Below are 13,581 nucleotides of genomic sequence, written 5' to 3'. Positions count from 1 at the left end.
CAGCACCTCTTGGTGGGAGACAACCTTTGGCCAGCAAATGACAGTCAATTTGGGATCAGTATTAGTATGCTCAGCATCTCTAGTGTCCCTTTTAGTAGCGCTTTCTCCAGGCCCTGGCTGCTCTGCCCAGGGGTCCAAAGGTCTACAGGTTAGATGCGTTTCCTTGCCTTGTGCTGTGGATGAGCGCTTCTCCTGTCTAGATTTCTGTGAATAGATTGTGCAAAAGGAAGAGGAAATGCTGTGTGTAAAGCATACCAAGAGTCCAGGAGCACCTTAAAGTCTAACAAAATATGTGGCAGGGCAGGAGCTTTCGTGAGTCACGGCTCAGTTCTTCAGATTCCTGAATAATATCAGATCTCTGAAGAAGATATTCTTAGGAGTCTGGACTCTTGCTCTTTTCTGCTGCTACAGACAGACAAACACGGCTACCCATCTTGGCATACCAAGGGGGTATCTATATAAAATATAGTAGGTTTTCATATTTCCTGTTTGCTTTGATCACTAAAAGTTCTTCAGGTAGATTAAGCTGTATTGGCATATTAGTTTCAGGATTCTACACCCTCGAGATAATTTTGTTCACATTAAGGGGGGGGGGGGCAGTCACATCTATAGCATTTCGTACCAGTGTCCCAATAGCCAGTTTTAATAAGGCTCTTCTACAGAGTGCTCCATCCTCCTTTATCAGACAATATGGGGCTGCCTTTCCTTCCGCTGTAGCGCCATTTGGAGGAAGGGTCCTAAAGCAAGTAATGCCAAGGGCGGCAGCAGTCCCCACCCAGAGGGCGTTGGCACGGCAGCTGAACGTTCCGTCTTTACAGGATGTCATCCTCCCATGACCAAGAAAGAAGTGTTGCACGTACCCATGAGGGTTCTCTCTGGTCATGGAGAAGACGACCTCCTGGCCCTCCCTTACCTGGGCCTCAGCTTCACACTAGGAAAGGTGGCGAGTTGCTTTGTAGTTAGGATAGTTGGAACCTGGGGCTGATCCTCTGTTCTGTCCTCCCACTTCCGTTGAAGGATACTTCAACTTGCAGAGTTGTTTACATCTAAGGTTAATTTATTCTGTTAGCTGAGTATATTCTTTGCCTGTTGGAGCCTCCAATAGAGGAGTTGCACCTTCCTCTTTTGAGCCTCCTGAGAGGGTCTTCCTCTGAGGGGAGGCTCCAGAAGCCTCAGGAAGTCTTACCTCTCTGAAGTGCCTGGCAAGAGTCCACCCATCTTTACAGGATGTCATCCTCTCCATGGTCATAAAGAATTGTCACGGGTAAGTTCAACACTTCTTTTCCTTTGTTTCCCCAGAGGCTCGGAAGCAATTATTCCTAATATATTTTTCTTCCTGGTCCTATTGTCTTACGAGCGCTACCACTCCAAACAGATAATTGGAATTCCTAAAATTATCCAGCTCTGTGATGGAATAATGGCGAGTGGAAGGAAAGCTGTTACTCATGGTAATAAAAAGGAAAAAGTAGTCAACAATTGTTCTAAATGTTAACTGTTTATAGGACCTTTGTGTTGTTTATTCTGGGGATTAGAGCTGAAATTTAAATATATTCTTTAAGAGTATGTGAAGTGTGTTTACTGCATTTGACACAAAAGTGCTAAATGTGGGCTTCTTTGGAAGGCATTCTTGGCAAGTTGTGAAGAGTAGGAAAGTTCAAAATGTTTTGCAATTATTTTCCTGTTTTTTTCCCCACTTTCAGTGAATCACTGCTTTCCCCTCTTTTTTAATATCGGGTCTCTGCCCTCTGTTAATTTTTTTTGGGGGTGGGGGGATTCTGCAAGATTTAGAACCAGTTGCTGGCATTCTCAAGGAATTGTTTTTTGCTGTGTAGAAAATTTGACTTCTGATTTTGTATAGTCTGATTGCTACTATATCTCTTTTCTAGTTGCTGGTGAACCTATTTCCAGGCAAAAGCTGGCAAGCTATTATGCCTTATGATGAAAATGCCCACTTTGTAGAAAGCCTTTGTTGACCCCCTAGTTATTCTCATTTTGCCCAAATACAAATGTCAATAGTTCCACATTGCCATATAGTCCTTTAACAATATTCCAGCACAAAGTTTAATTTTATCTGACTGTCTTAATCTCAGTGAAGCAGAGACTGTGTTTTTAGTAGAAGGGGCTAACACTCTGTGGAAGGAGCCTGGGTATTGGAGAACAAGAGAGATGTTACATGTAGATAGATCATAATATATACAGCGGAAAATTTGTGGCTATAGGATTAGGGAGTTGCATGCTAGTAGCAAATGAATAATAACATGCAAAACCCCTGTGTTGTTTTTTAAAAGCAATTCCAGCTCTGCAACCCATTGTCCACGATCTCTTTATACTAAGAGGAACAAACAAAGCTGATGCTGGTAAAGAACTGGAAACGCAAAAAGAGGTGGTTGTGTCGATGCTGTTGAGGCTCATACAGTACCATCAGGTAAACCTCATGACCATGTTTCGGAGCTTCCCAGTATGTCTATTACTATTTGGATTATCTTGTTCTTGAATTGATTATCTTCAAAACATTCACCCTGTCTCTCCAGAAGCTTGAGGTAGTCAACAGCAAACTTAATGTAAATGTTGTTTTTGTTGTTTTAAAGGAAGCTTTCTGGGTTGCTGTGATTTTAACTGTTGTGCAGATAGCTAAGTTGGTATCTAGCAAGCATTGTGCTGTTGTGGGCTTTAAACACTTAAACAGGTGACCTGATGTGTGTCATTGTTTGAAATAATTCTAAATTGTAAAACATGACCTGAGGCCCAATGCATGTTATAGTTCTGTTTGGTTTTTCATTGTGAATGGAGTCATTCATTCTCAGTTGACACACAAGAATGACAGGGAAGTTGCCAAAAATAGAACCTCTGTGGTGAGCTCCCTTTCCTTGTTCTGAGTTCTCCTGAAAGACGGAGGACATTGTCCATCTTCAGAAAAATGGCTCCTTCTGGTCACTGGCCGGGTTGTCCTCCGACCCCAGGAAAGGCTTTCCTTGTGGAAGTTTGCCAGAGGTTCTTGGGGGGCTCCATTTTATTTTATTTTATTTATTGTTTCAACTTTTACCCTGCCCTCCCCACCAAAGCAGGCTCAGGGTGGCTTACACAAAACCAATAAAACAAGATACATATCACAATAAAGATACATAAAGCATGATATAAGACTGTTAATATATCAATGGCGGTACAGTATAATAAAAGTGCATTCATGAACACGTTCAACGGTGGATACCATTCTAGGTAGCTTCTCGCTCTAGGTCAGCACAGGGCTTAGCGGATAAAGTGCAGCTCCTATCGAAATGCCTGCCGGAAAAGCTCCATTTTCATGGTCCTGCGGACCTGTGAGAGGTCCTGCAGGGCCCTAATCTTGCCAGGGAGCTCGTTCCAGTAGGTCGGAGTTGCCAAAGAAAACGCCCTAGTCCTGGTCGATGTCATCCTGGCATCCTTCAGACCAGGGAGGGCCAAGCGGTTTTGTGATCCTGATCTCAGTGCTCTCTGGGGAACATGCGGGGAAAGGCGTTCCCTCAGGTAGGCAGGTCCCTGACCATAAAGGGCTTTAAAGGTCAAAACCAGCACCTTGAAGCGAATCCAGTATGCTATTGGCAGCCAGTGCAGTGTCTTTAGCACAGGCTGGATGTGCTCCCGCATAGGGAGACCCATCAACAGCCTGGCCGCCGCATTCTGCACCAGCTGCAGCTTTCGGAGTTGCACCAAGGGCAGCCCCATGTAGAGAGCGTTGCAGTAGTCCAACCTCGAGGTGACCATTGCGTGGATCACCAAAGCCAGATCATTGTGTTTGAGGAAGGAAACCAACTGCCTAATCAGCCGAAGGTGGTAAAAGGCTGCCTTTGGCATCCAGGAGCACTCTCAAACTCCTGACCTTCGGCGCTGGCACCAACAGTGCCCCATCGAAGGCCAGTGATGGGATCCCTACCCCCGGACTGCTCCAATTCAGGCACAGGACCTCCATCTTCATCGGATTCAATTTCAATCGACTCAGTCTAAGCCATCCAGCCACGTCCTGTAACGCCCGGTCCAGGTCTTCTGGGGTGGAGTCAGACTGACCGCCCAACAACAGATAGAGCTGGGTGTCATCCGCATATTGGTGACACCCTAGCCCATGCCTCCGGGCAATCTGAGCAAGGGGGCATATTGGTGATCAACTGTGTTGAACGCCGCCGACAGGTCCAACAACAACAGCACCGCCGTCCCGCCCCAATCCAGATGTCTCCGGAGGTCGTCTGTGAGGGCGACCAGAGCTGTCTCCGTCCCATGGCCTGGGTGGAAGCCGGACTGGAAGGGATCTAGCATGGAAGTGTCATCCATAAAGCTCTGCAACCGTATTGCCACCGCCCTCTCCATCACCTGTCTCATTTTGCCTGTTGTGGGTGACGGTGACTTCTTCTTCCCTTTCTTGTTGCTTTTTGTTTTGTTTTGTGCTTTCCCAGCCAGAGATGCTGGACTTGGATTGAGAAGGGAACAAGGAAGTCAAAATTTCTCTCTCCTTTTCATCCACTCCCAGCCTGGAAGAGAGAAATGATTGGCTGGGGGTGTGCTTCATAGTGATAATCACTCTCCTCCTTTTAAGAGACAGGAAAGTCCGTCCAGATCTCAATGGCCAGTGGAAGCCACTGGCTGGGAAGGGGCTTTGCAGCAACAGTCCCCCTCCTCCATGGTTTGTGAATGGAAGGAAGGAAGGGATGATAGCGATGGGCTTCCCATGCCGAGGAAGAAGGTGTAAATCAGTGAGCTGGCACTTTCCTTCATCTTCTGGGAGGGGAGGGAAGAACCCTTCACTTCACCCCACCTGTGGGCAGTAAAGCACCAACTCTTCCCAAACAGGGCAGTTGTAATGCTGTGTGACAGGGAGAGAGGAATTCTGCACTGGTGCAGCAAATTCAAGGCAAGCAAGATATGAGTGTCGAAGAGACTGACTGTTTTAGTGAAGCAAACGTGAATGGGGCATGCTCTAAAGTTTCCATCTCTCTTCAGGTTCTTGAGATGTTCATCCTCATACTCCAACAGTGTCACAAGGAGAATGAAGACAAGTGGAAAAGATTGTCTCGACAGATAGCAGACATAATTCTCCCAAAGTTAGCAAAACAACAGGTTAAATTAATAGTTATCTTTTATTAATAGTATTTCTGTGTGGATGTGTCTGTATGTGCACTATTATGTGTCTTGATGGGGAGTGATGTTGCAGTTCCAAGAGTGCTGTATCGGAGGGCTTCATATGCATGGCTTAGAAAAAAAGTGTTTCATACTGACGTGTCAAACCAGTGTCCCAATTTTTAGGAGCCTCCAGAATGTGGCTGAATAATATTTCAGATCCCTACATTTTGTCATGAGACATGAAGGGGATTTCTCCAGTCTTTTATAATATATATGTAATTTCTATTTTTAAGATATAAGATAGGGATGCAGAATAAAAGAAGGGTTAAGGGGAAAAATAGAAAAAAGAAGAAAAACATTTTTTTGTGGATTTCTTCAGCCTTATGATTTGTAGTAATGAAGACATAGTCTTCATGATGTGCATTTACTTGTGATCATGTAAATAAAAAGCAGTTTGCTCCCAGCTCTGTAATTCACAGAAGAGAATCCCATTAGCAGCCCTGTGTTACAGTGTCTTGGGGCTTGCCCCGGGGTAACTGATATATGTCTTTCCACTTGTTCAGTTAGGCACTTGTGTACTGAAACTTAACTGAGCTTCACTAGTGCTTGAATTATCTGTTTGGTTGTGGGACTTTTAGATAAGCAAAGTTTGCCAATCCTCAGATTCTTAAAACATGGCCCGACCCCATGGACCAGCTCCCGCCAGGCCTTCCAGTCTTCCGCCGTCCTCTGAAGTTTGCTCAACTTCATGTTCGTTGCATCGATGACACTGTCTAACCATCTCATCCTTTGCCGTCCCCGTCTTCTTTGACCTTCAATCTTTCCCAGCATCAGGGTCTTCTCCAGTGAGTGCTCCCTTCTCATTTGGTGGCCAAAGTATTTGAGCTTCAGTTTCATTATCTGGCCTTCCAGGGAACAGTCAGGGTTGATTTCTTTTAGGATTGACTGATTTGTTCTTCTTGCAGTCCAAGGGACTCTCAAGAGTCTTCTCCAGCACCATAGTTCAAAAGAATCTATTCTTCGGCGCTCAGCCTTCCTTATAGTCCAACTCTCGCAGCCATACAGTACTATTGGGAATACCATTGCTTTGACCATGCGGACTTTTGTTGGCAGGGTGATGTCTCTACTTTTTATCATGCTGTTTAGGTTCGCCATCGCTTTCCTCCCAAGGAGCAGGCGTCTTTTAATTTCATGACTGCTGTCACAGTCTGCGGTGATCTGGGATCCCAGGAACGTGAAGTCTGTCACTACTTCGACGACTTCCCCTTCTATTTGCCAAGGAGTGATGGGGCCGGATGCCATGATCGTAGTTTTTTTGATGTTGAGCTTCAAGCCCACTTTTGCGCTTTCCTCTTTTACCCTGAGCAAGAGGCTCTTGAGGTCCTCTTCACTTTCTGCCATCAGAGTGGTATCGTCTGCATATCTGAGGTTGTTGATCTTTTCCCAAGCAATCTTAATTCCCGCTTGCTTCAGAGGACGGCGGAAGACCGGAAGGCCTGGCGGGAGCTGGTCCATGGGGTCGCAAAGAGTCGGACTCGACTGTGCGACTGAACAACAACAAATAATATTGGATGCTTTTAAAGGAAAGCTAAATTTTAAATGAAACTGTATGCTATGCATGACAGATGAATGCTGCACTCAGCTCTTAAGATCCATTTGGCAAAAGGCAGCTGGGGGGGGGGGAGTTCCACCGGGCTATTCAAGCCATGTTGACACTTTTGTTAGTAGAAAGCTGCCATCAGAAACAAAAGAAGCAGGGCAACAGTTTTTGTTGTTTTCATACGCAGTTCCTAAAACTGTGGGTGAGTTTTGGTTTCCTTTACTTATCTCCACAACAGTGACATGTTGTCTCTGTCTCTGTCTCTCTCTTTTGACTGACAGATGCATATAGATTCACACGAAGCTCTCGGGGTCCTGAACACATTATTTGAAATACTGGCACCGTCAGCCCTCCGTCCAGTGGATATGCTTTTGAGGAGCATGTTTGTCACTCCCAGTACAATGGTAAGCGACATGTTTGTCTAGAAAGATGAGGGTGGTATTAATGAGGTGTGCACCTGTAAGTATAGCCTGGTAAATAAAATGGTCCATCCTCTTCTCCCAGTTGTCTAATGTCCCCCATCATTTCCCACTGACCTCATTTACTGTGTCCCTAGGCTACTTGCAAGCATAGAGCCTGTTGCTTAATCTTTTCTGACTGCAACACCTGCCATGTGTGTGTTTTGCTGTTGTCTGAATATTCTACTTCAGTTTTTGTTTTTCCCATTTCAATAGGACTCTGTGAGCACTGTCCAGTTATGGATATCTGGCATTCTTGCCATTCTTCGGGTTTTGATTTCACAGTCAACAGAAGACATCGTACTTTCTCGTATTCAGGAGCTGTCTTTCTCACCCTATTTGATCTCATGTGCAACAATTAACAGACTAAGAGATAGTGAAAACATAAATCCAGCTGAAGAACAAACTGTGGAGGAGCAACGTAAATATCTGCCTGAAGAGACATTTGCCAGGTACGTGTACAGTCTTTTTTCTTAATCTGTTTCTTGTGCAAGTTTCTCATTTGTTTCATGGCTAAAGTGGGTGAGTGCAGTGTACTTTATTGTATGTGGTTAGAAGAACATATGAAAATGGTTACTGAGAAAAGAAAATTTGAGATGTGTTGGGATTCCAGGTAACTAATGCATAGTGGTCTAACAAAATCTCTCTTATGGCATAGGGGAGAATATATGTTTAGCCTGTTCTCTTACTTGCCGAGTGAGCTATGTTAATGCTTTGTGAAACAGAATCTCCCCACCACCCCCACCCCAGGTTCTTGTTACAGCTGGTGGGTATCCTGTTAGAAGACATCACCACCAAGCATTTGAACGTGGATATGAATGAACAGCAGCATACGTTCTATTGCCAAGAGTTGGGCACACTGCTTATGTGTTTAATTCATACCTTCAAATCAGGTACTGCTTGTCAGATAAGGTTGTTACGTAAAATGTGCTGTTCGACTATTTATTTATTTATTTATTTATATCTCCAGAAAACCAGAGCCCTTTCCTTCCTTCTCAGTCCTGGGGCACCTTTAAAGCTGGCCTGAGGTCAGGGTTTTCAGGCTTCAGGAATGCACATTTCTCCTGGCTTCCCAGCGGGTAGACCATTATGCCTGGCTATTGTTAACCCTCATCAAAATAAAGCAGATACTACTAAACTCTGTTTCAGAACCCATTTCAGGCATCTCAAATGGAGTTTGGCACTATTCACTAGAGAAAATAGTTTGGTTCTGTGTTTTTCAAAAATTTTCCTTCTAGTTGTTTCAAAGCTCTTGTTCATAGGGAGGAGAGAAGCTTTTCTCTTTTAGCTGATAGAAGATTTCTGCCTTTGTCTGATATCGTCAGTGGCAACTGATAAACTTCCCAGCTTAACGTATATGTCCTACTGTATAGGGTTGTATTTTTGGAAGGATTTCCCTTTCCTGCTAGAACATTTCTGGTTATGAATACGTTGCCCAACAAACTAATGCTCCAGTCATTCACTGATGCTTGATTTAAATTACTCTCTTCTACATTATTCTCTGTGTGTAGCCATCTTCCCTTTCTTTCATTGGCTAAAGAGACATTGTTACCAGCTAATCCAAACCATAAGATTTCAATCCACTTGAAAAGCATACTGTAATGATTTCATGTTTTGGTGTGTGTGTTTCTTTAAAGGTTTAGTTTGACTGCAGTACTGTAAGAAGAGTAATAGAGGGAGACAAGTGTGATGTGATTGGCTGATGACTGAGAGTGTGGGAGGAGGGGTGTCTATGAGAGTGATTCTGTGTGTGAAGTTTGAAGAGAGAGCATAGCCTGTGTGACTATGGGAGTTTTTGAGTCTATTCTGTGTGAATAAGACAAAGAGTTCAGCCTGTGTGGCTATATATATGAGAGAGAGAGAGAGAGAGATTAGACTGAGTGTCTACGCCTCTCAGAGTGGAGTTTTGGGAGTTTGAGAGACTGCTTGTGACACCAAGCTTTGCCAGTTATATTTACAAGTTCCTTTCTTCAGCAACAGTTCAAAATAACAAGAAACCTATTTTGTTCTTTATTAAATAAATCATTTTTCGTTTAAACTTATCCCAGAAATCAGAATAGTCCTTCCTCAGGGCCACATAGTCCTCTGAAGTGCCCAGACCCTGGGTCATTCTACCAAAAGAGAGAGATTTGGAATTTTTAATTCCTGGTGGCAGCAGAAATCTACCAAGTTTAGGTACACAGAGAGTGTTTTTAAAGGTAAAACTGTCTCCCCAATAAGCGAGGACATCACACATACATTTGGTTCTCTTGTTAGAAGATGAAAAGGGCTGGAACAGCACTGGAGATGGTTGGCTAGCCACTTATACATATATCCTTGGAATGCCCTGGGGAGACAGCCAGCATGGCTGACTTCCATCTTCTCCAGGTTGGAGAAACCAAGCCATATGGCAGAGGCCTTCTGAGAAATAAACCCCAACCAAAGATCTGTAAGTAAGGTCTGAACCTTGCCTGGATTTATATCTCGCACCAGACAGTGTAGAAACATTTGCATCCTGTTTTTCAATTCTTTTTGCCATTTTTACATTGATTGGTTTCTCTGCACTCTGCCTTTACAAGTGCCATGTAAATTTGTCCTTGATCTTGTTGAATATAAACCTGTGATTACATTTGTACTTTGGTTGCACCTGTTGGGTTATTTCCCTTCTAAGGTTGGGTTTTTTTGCTTCTTATAGTGGATGATTATCAGAAGGGTTGTGATCACCGTAAGAGTCAGAAAAAGGTCTTCAAAGTACTTGAAAACCTTGGTGGCAGCACCATATGCTTTTCAAAGATTTGGGGACCAGTAGGTGGGTAAGGAGGGACCACCCACCTGGGGCTATAAGAACTTAGCAGTATTCTTCATGCTCCCAGAGGCTGGGTCCTCCATCACACGGACCATCTCTGAGTTCGTGTTAACCTTGGTTAATAATAGTCAGACAAAACAATAAACCTCAGGTAGAGGTTCAGGACAGGCGGAGCCCATGATTCTGCAGCCTGTATTTGCTAATATATTTATATACCCACCTTTCTCCTGAGCATCCCAGGACACAAGGCAGGTAAGAGCTATGTAAAAGCAGTAGAAACAATTTAATAAAACACAAACATTTAAAACCAAAGTAACATGTCTCAACCAGCTGGGTATTTTCCCCTTTGTCTGGGCTCAGTCTGCCCTCCAAAATAGCTGTGTTTTGCAGTCTTGCCCAGGCTCTTCTGAGAAATCCGTTCTAGAGGCCTGGGGCAGCCACGGGAAAAGCCCAAGCCTGTACCATTGCAGAACGTGCTGTAGACAGCGGGAGAACTGATAACTGACCTTGCTGGGAAAGTTGAACCTTCTGCATGGGGACGTGCGAGGAGAGGCAGTCCTTCAAGAAGCAGGCTTTAAGTATCTATAGATACACATCGAATCTCATTTATTAACTCTCCACAGGATGTCAATGAAATCTTTGAGCCAAAATGTAACATAGTAGTAGGTTTTCTGTAAGATTTTCTGACTTTCTTTCCTTACATTTTAAAGACATAAAAACTTCATTAACTATTATTTTTAAACTTAAATTAAAAACTCAGGTTGATGGGACTGTAATTTCCCAGTGTCCTAAACAGTACTATCAGCATGATCTCCCTTAGAAACAGAACATTATAATTGCCTTTTTTTTTTTTAAGGAATGTTCAGAAGAATCACCGCAGCAGCCACCAAACTTTTTACGGGAGATGGATCATTTGAGGATTTCTATACCCTTGAAAGTTTAAATGATCTTGTTCAGTCCATGATAGCCACACATCCTTCTTTAGTACTCCTGTGGTGTCAAATCTTGCTGCTTGTTAATTACACAAACTGCAGCTGGTGGTCAGAAGTTCATCAGACTCCAAAGTAAGACTGTTTCTATGATGACAGAAATATTTTAATTCATTTCCACCTTGCTTATATTGTTGTCTAGATTTCCCTGTAGAATTAGTGTGCTGTGTCAGAGCTGCATAGCTGGTTCGTGATCAGGGGACAGCTGGTTCGTGATCAGCATCCACGTGGCACCCACTTTTCTATGGAAGTGTGAGAATTTCATTACTAGTTTATGATATGCTAGTTAGTGGGGGGGGGGGGTAGCCTTCCACACAGAAAAATCCCTTGGGATGCACAAGGCCTAAAGGTGTTATTTGTACTCTGGGGATTGTTTTTCACTTTTAGAAAACCAGGTGGCCATTGAACATTCTTTGGTTCCTTGTTTTGAGCAGACAGTTTCAGTACATCCTTTGTTGTTGGTTTTTGCTTGACATGCTTCTACATGTGGTTTCATGACTTTCTTTCCTTAAAATTTAAAACCAAAGCAAGAAATGGAGACAGGTTCTCTTCCAGATAGGAGATCAGTGGTGACGAACTGGCCTTCCTTGTGTGTCCCAGCAGGAAAATCCTGGGCTTGTTCTGGGCTGCGTTCTCAGTTCATGCGAGGCAAGAGGGTGGCTGAACAGGCTTAGCCCGGGTGCAGCACCCAGGAACATGACCCAGAAGGCTCTGCAATGTGCAGGGCTCCGTTTGCAAGTTTTGGGGGCTTTCCTTTGAAAGTTGAATGTTCGAAAACCACTTTTGCAAGATGTCTGGATATGCAGTGCTTTCTCCCAGAACACAAAATTTGGCATAGAAAGCCAGGAAAAATCAGCTTCCTTTTCTTCATCTTTTCAAGTTTCTAGCACATGTGGGTAGTTATATTACATTTTGAAAACACACATTCAGAATCTACAAAAGGCTCAGGAGGGGGTTTTGGGGGGGACGGAGCTTCCCAGCCACGATTTCGTTTTATTTCTTCCCCTCCTTCTCTCCAGCGGGGGACCCACAGTGGCTTATGACAATACTCTCCCTGCCTCCATTTTATCCTCAGAACAACCGAGTGGGGTAGGCTCAGCAGAGAGAGAGAGTGTGTGGCTGGCCCTGGGTCACCCAGCCAGCCTCCATGGCAGAGTGGGGGTTTGAACATGGGCCTCCCAGTTCCTTGCCCAGCACTCCAGCGGTCATGCAGTGCTGGTGGTCTCATGATTTCCGGTAATTTTTCTGTGTCCTTATAGCCCTGTTGCCTGTCACTTAGCCATTCGTGCCTTCCGTGGTTACAGATTCCAACTGTGTTATTCTGCTAGAGCAAAAACACAAATGGAGTCTTGTGGAACCTTAAATAACCCAAAAAATGTTAGTGGTTTATTAAGGAATCTGTTAATCTATAAGAGTCAACAAGACTCCTTAGTTCTTCTGCTTTTTTTCTGTGGTGCTCTGTTCCTCGAAAACTTAAAAAACAAGACCACCCAATGCCCTTAAACAAACACACACACACACTGTTCACACAAAATAAGCGACTTGTTAATATGTTAATATTGAATTAATTCTCTTAATTTTGAGTGCAGGGTTTGAAGGTTTTCCTTGATGAGCATTTTGAGTTTTTAAAATGAAATAACAGTATATGTGCTACATTCTCCATGAGGGATAATAGTGTATTTTAAGAGTGTGAGTGTGAGGCAGTCGGTCCAGGAGAGCGACCTTTTCCCTTGACCCCATCCTCTCATGGGGCTTGCATTTAGGCAGGATACAGAATGTTGTAGGGGCCCCAATGCTTTCTCAGTTTAGAAGAAGATTGCGCCCAGCCTTGCTTTGATGGTTGTTGATGGGAAATTTTTTTTGCACATATGCTTGCGTCTCTTTCAACAATTAAACTAATACCAAAGACATGAAGCTGCCTCATGCTAAATCAGAGCACTAGTCTCGAAAAGTGCCTCTCCTCTAACTGGCAGCAACTCTGCAGGGTCTCAGAGAGGTCTTTCACATCACCTACGAACTGTTCTTTTTAAGTGGGGATTGCGATTGGACCAGGGGTGCTGTGGCACTTAGCCACAAACTTCGCTGTTCGAAAAGTGCCTCTCCTCTAACTGGCAGCGGCTCTGCAGGGTCTCAGAGAGGTCTTTCTCATCACCTACGGATCTGTTCTTTTTAAGCGGGGATTGGGATTGGACCAGGGGTGCTGTGGCGCTTAGCCACAAACTTCGCTGGGGTGGGGGTATCAGAATGGAAGAAAACTGAGTGTCATTTTACAAAAAATTTAGCAGTAAAACAAACTGTCTTTCAGGAGGCACAGTCTTTCCAGTACTAAATTGCTTAGCCCTCAGATATCTGAAGGCAATGAAGAACCAGATTCTGAATCAAAACTTGGTATGTGTAATCAAGAGATCGTTCGAAGAGGGGCACTCATTCTTTTTTGTGATTATGTGGTAAGTTTTGAGTGAATTTTACTACTAGTAGACTATTTCACCATTTTCCTTTGACCATGGCCATGAGAACAGTTGCTTCCTGACCCCAAAGTGGTGATCAGCATTTCCCTGGGCGTGTAAGAAAGGGCCACAAGAACTAAGCACGGAGGCAACCCTTCCTGCCCTCCCTTCTCGTGATCTGCCTAAGTTCACAGAATCCGCACTGCTGTCAGAT

The 13,581-nt window shown here is 44.0% G+C and overlaps 1 protein-coding gene across 1 annotated transcript in view; it reads left to right on the top strand.

Annotated features, from left to right (window-relative positions):
• HTT (huntingtin) overlaps positions 1 to 13,581 on the top strand; it is a 153,458-nt gene that overhangs the window by 85,490 nt on the left and 54,387 nt on the right. The window contains 8 exon segments of the mRNA XM_015420645.1: positions 1,300 to 1,448; positions 2,289 to 2,425; positions 4,969 to 5,085; positions 6,970 to 7,092; positions 7,363 to 7,598; positions 7,897 to 8,039; positions 10,788 to 10,995; positions 13,226 to 13,367. Coding sequence (XP_015276131.1) covers positions 1,300 to 1,448; positions 2,289 to 2,425; positions 4,969 to 5,085; positions 6,970 to 7,092; positions 7,363 to 7,598; positions 7,897 to 8,039; positions 10,788 to 10,995; positions 13,226 to 13,367 — 1,255 coding nt within the window.

Source organism: Gekko japonicus, unplaced genomic scaffold (genome assembly GCF_001447785.1).
Source record: "Gekko japonicus isolate JY-2015 unplaced genomic scaffold, Gekko_japonicus_V1.1 scaffold1162, whole genome shotgun sequence".
Classification (NCBI taxonomy): Eukaryota; Metazoa; Chordata; class Lepidosauria; order Squamata; family Gekkonidae; genus Gekko; species Gekko japonicus.
This window is presented reverse-complemented; position numbering and strand designations above follow the sequence as displayed.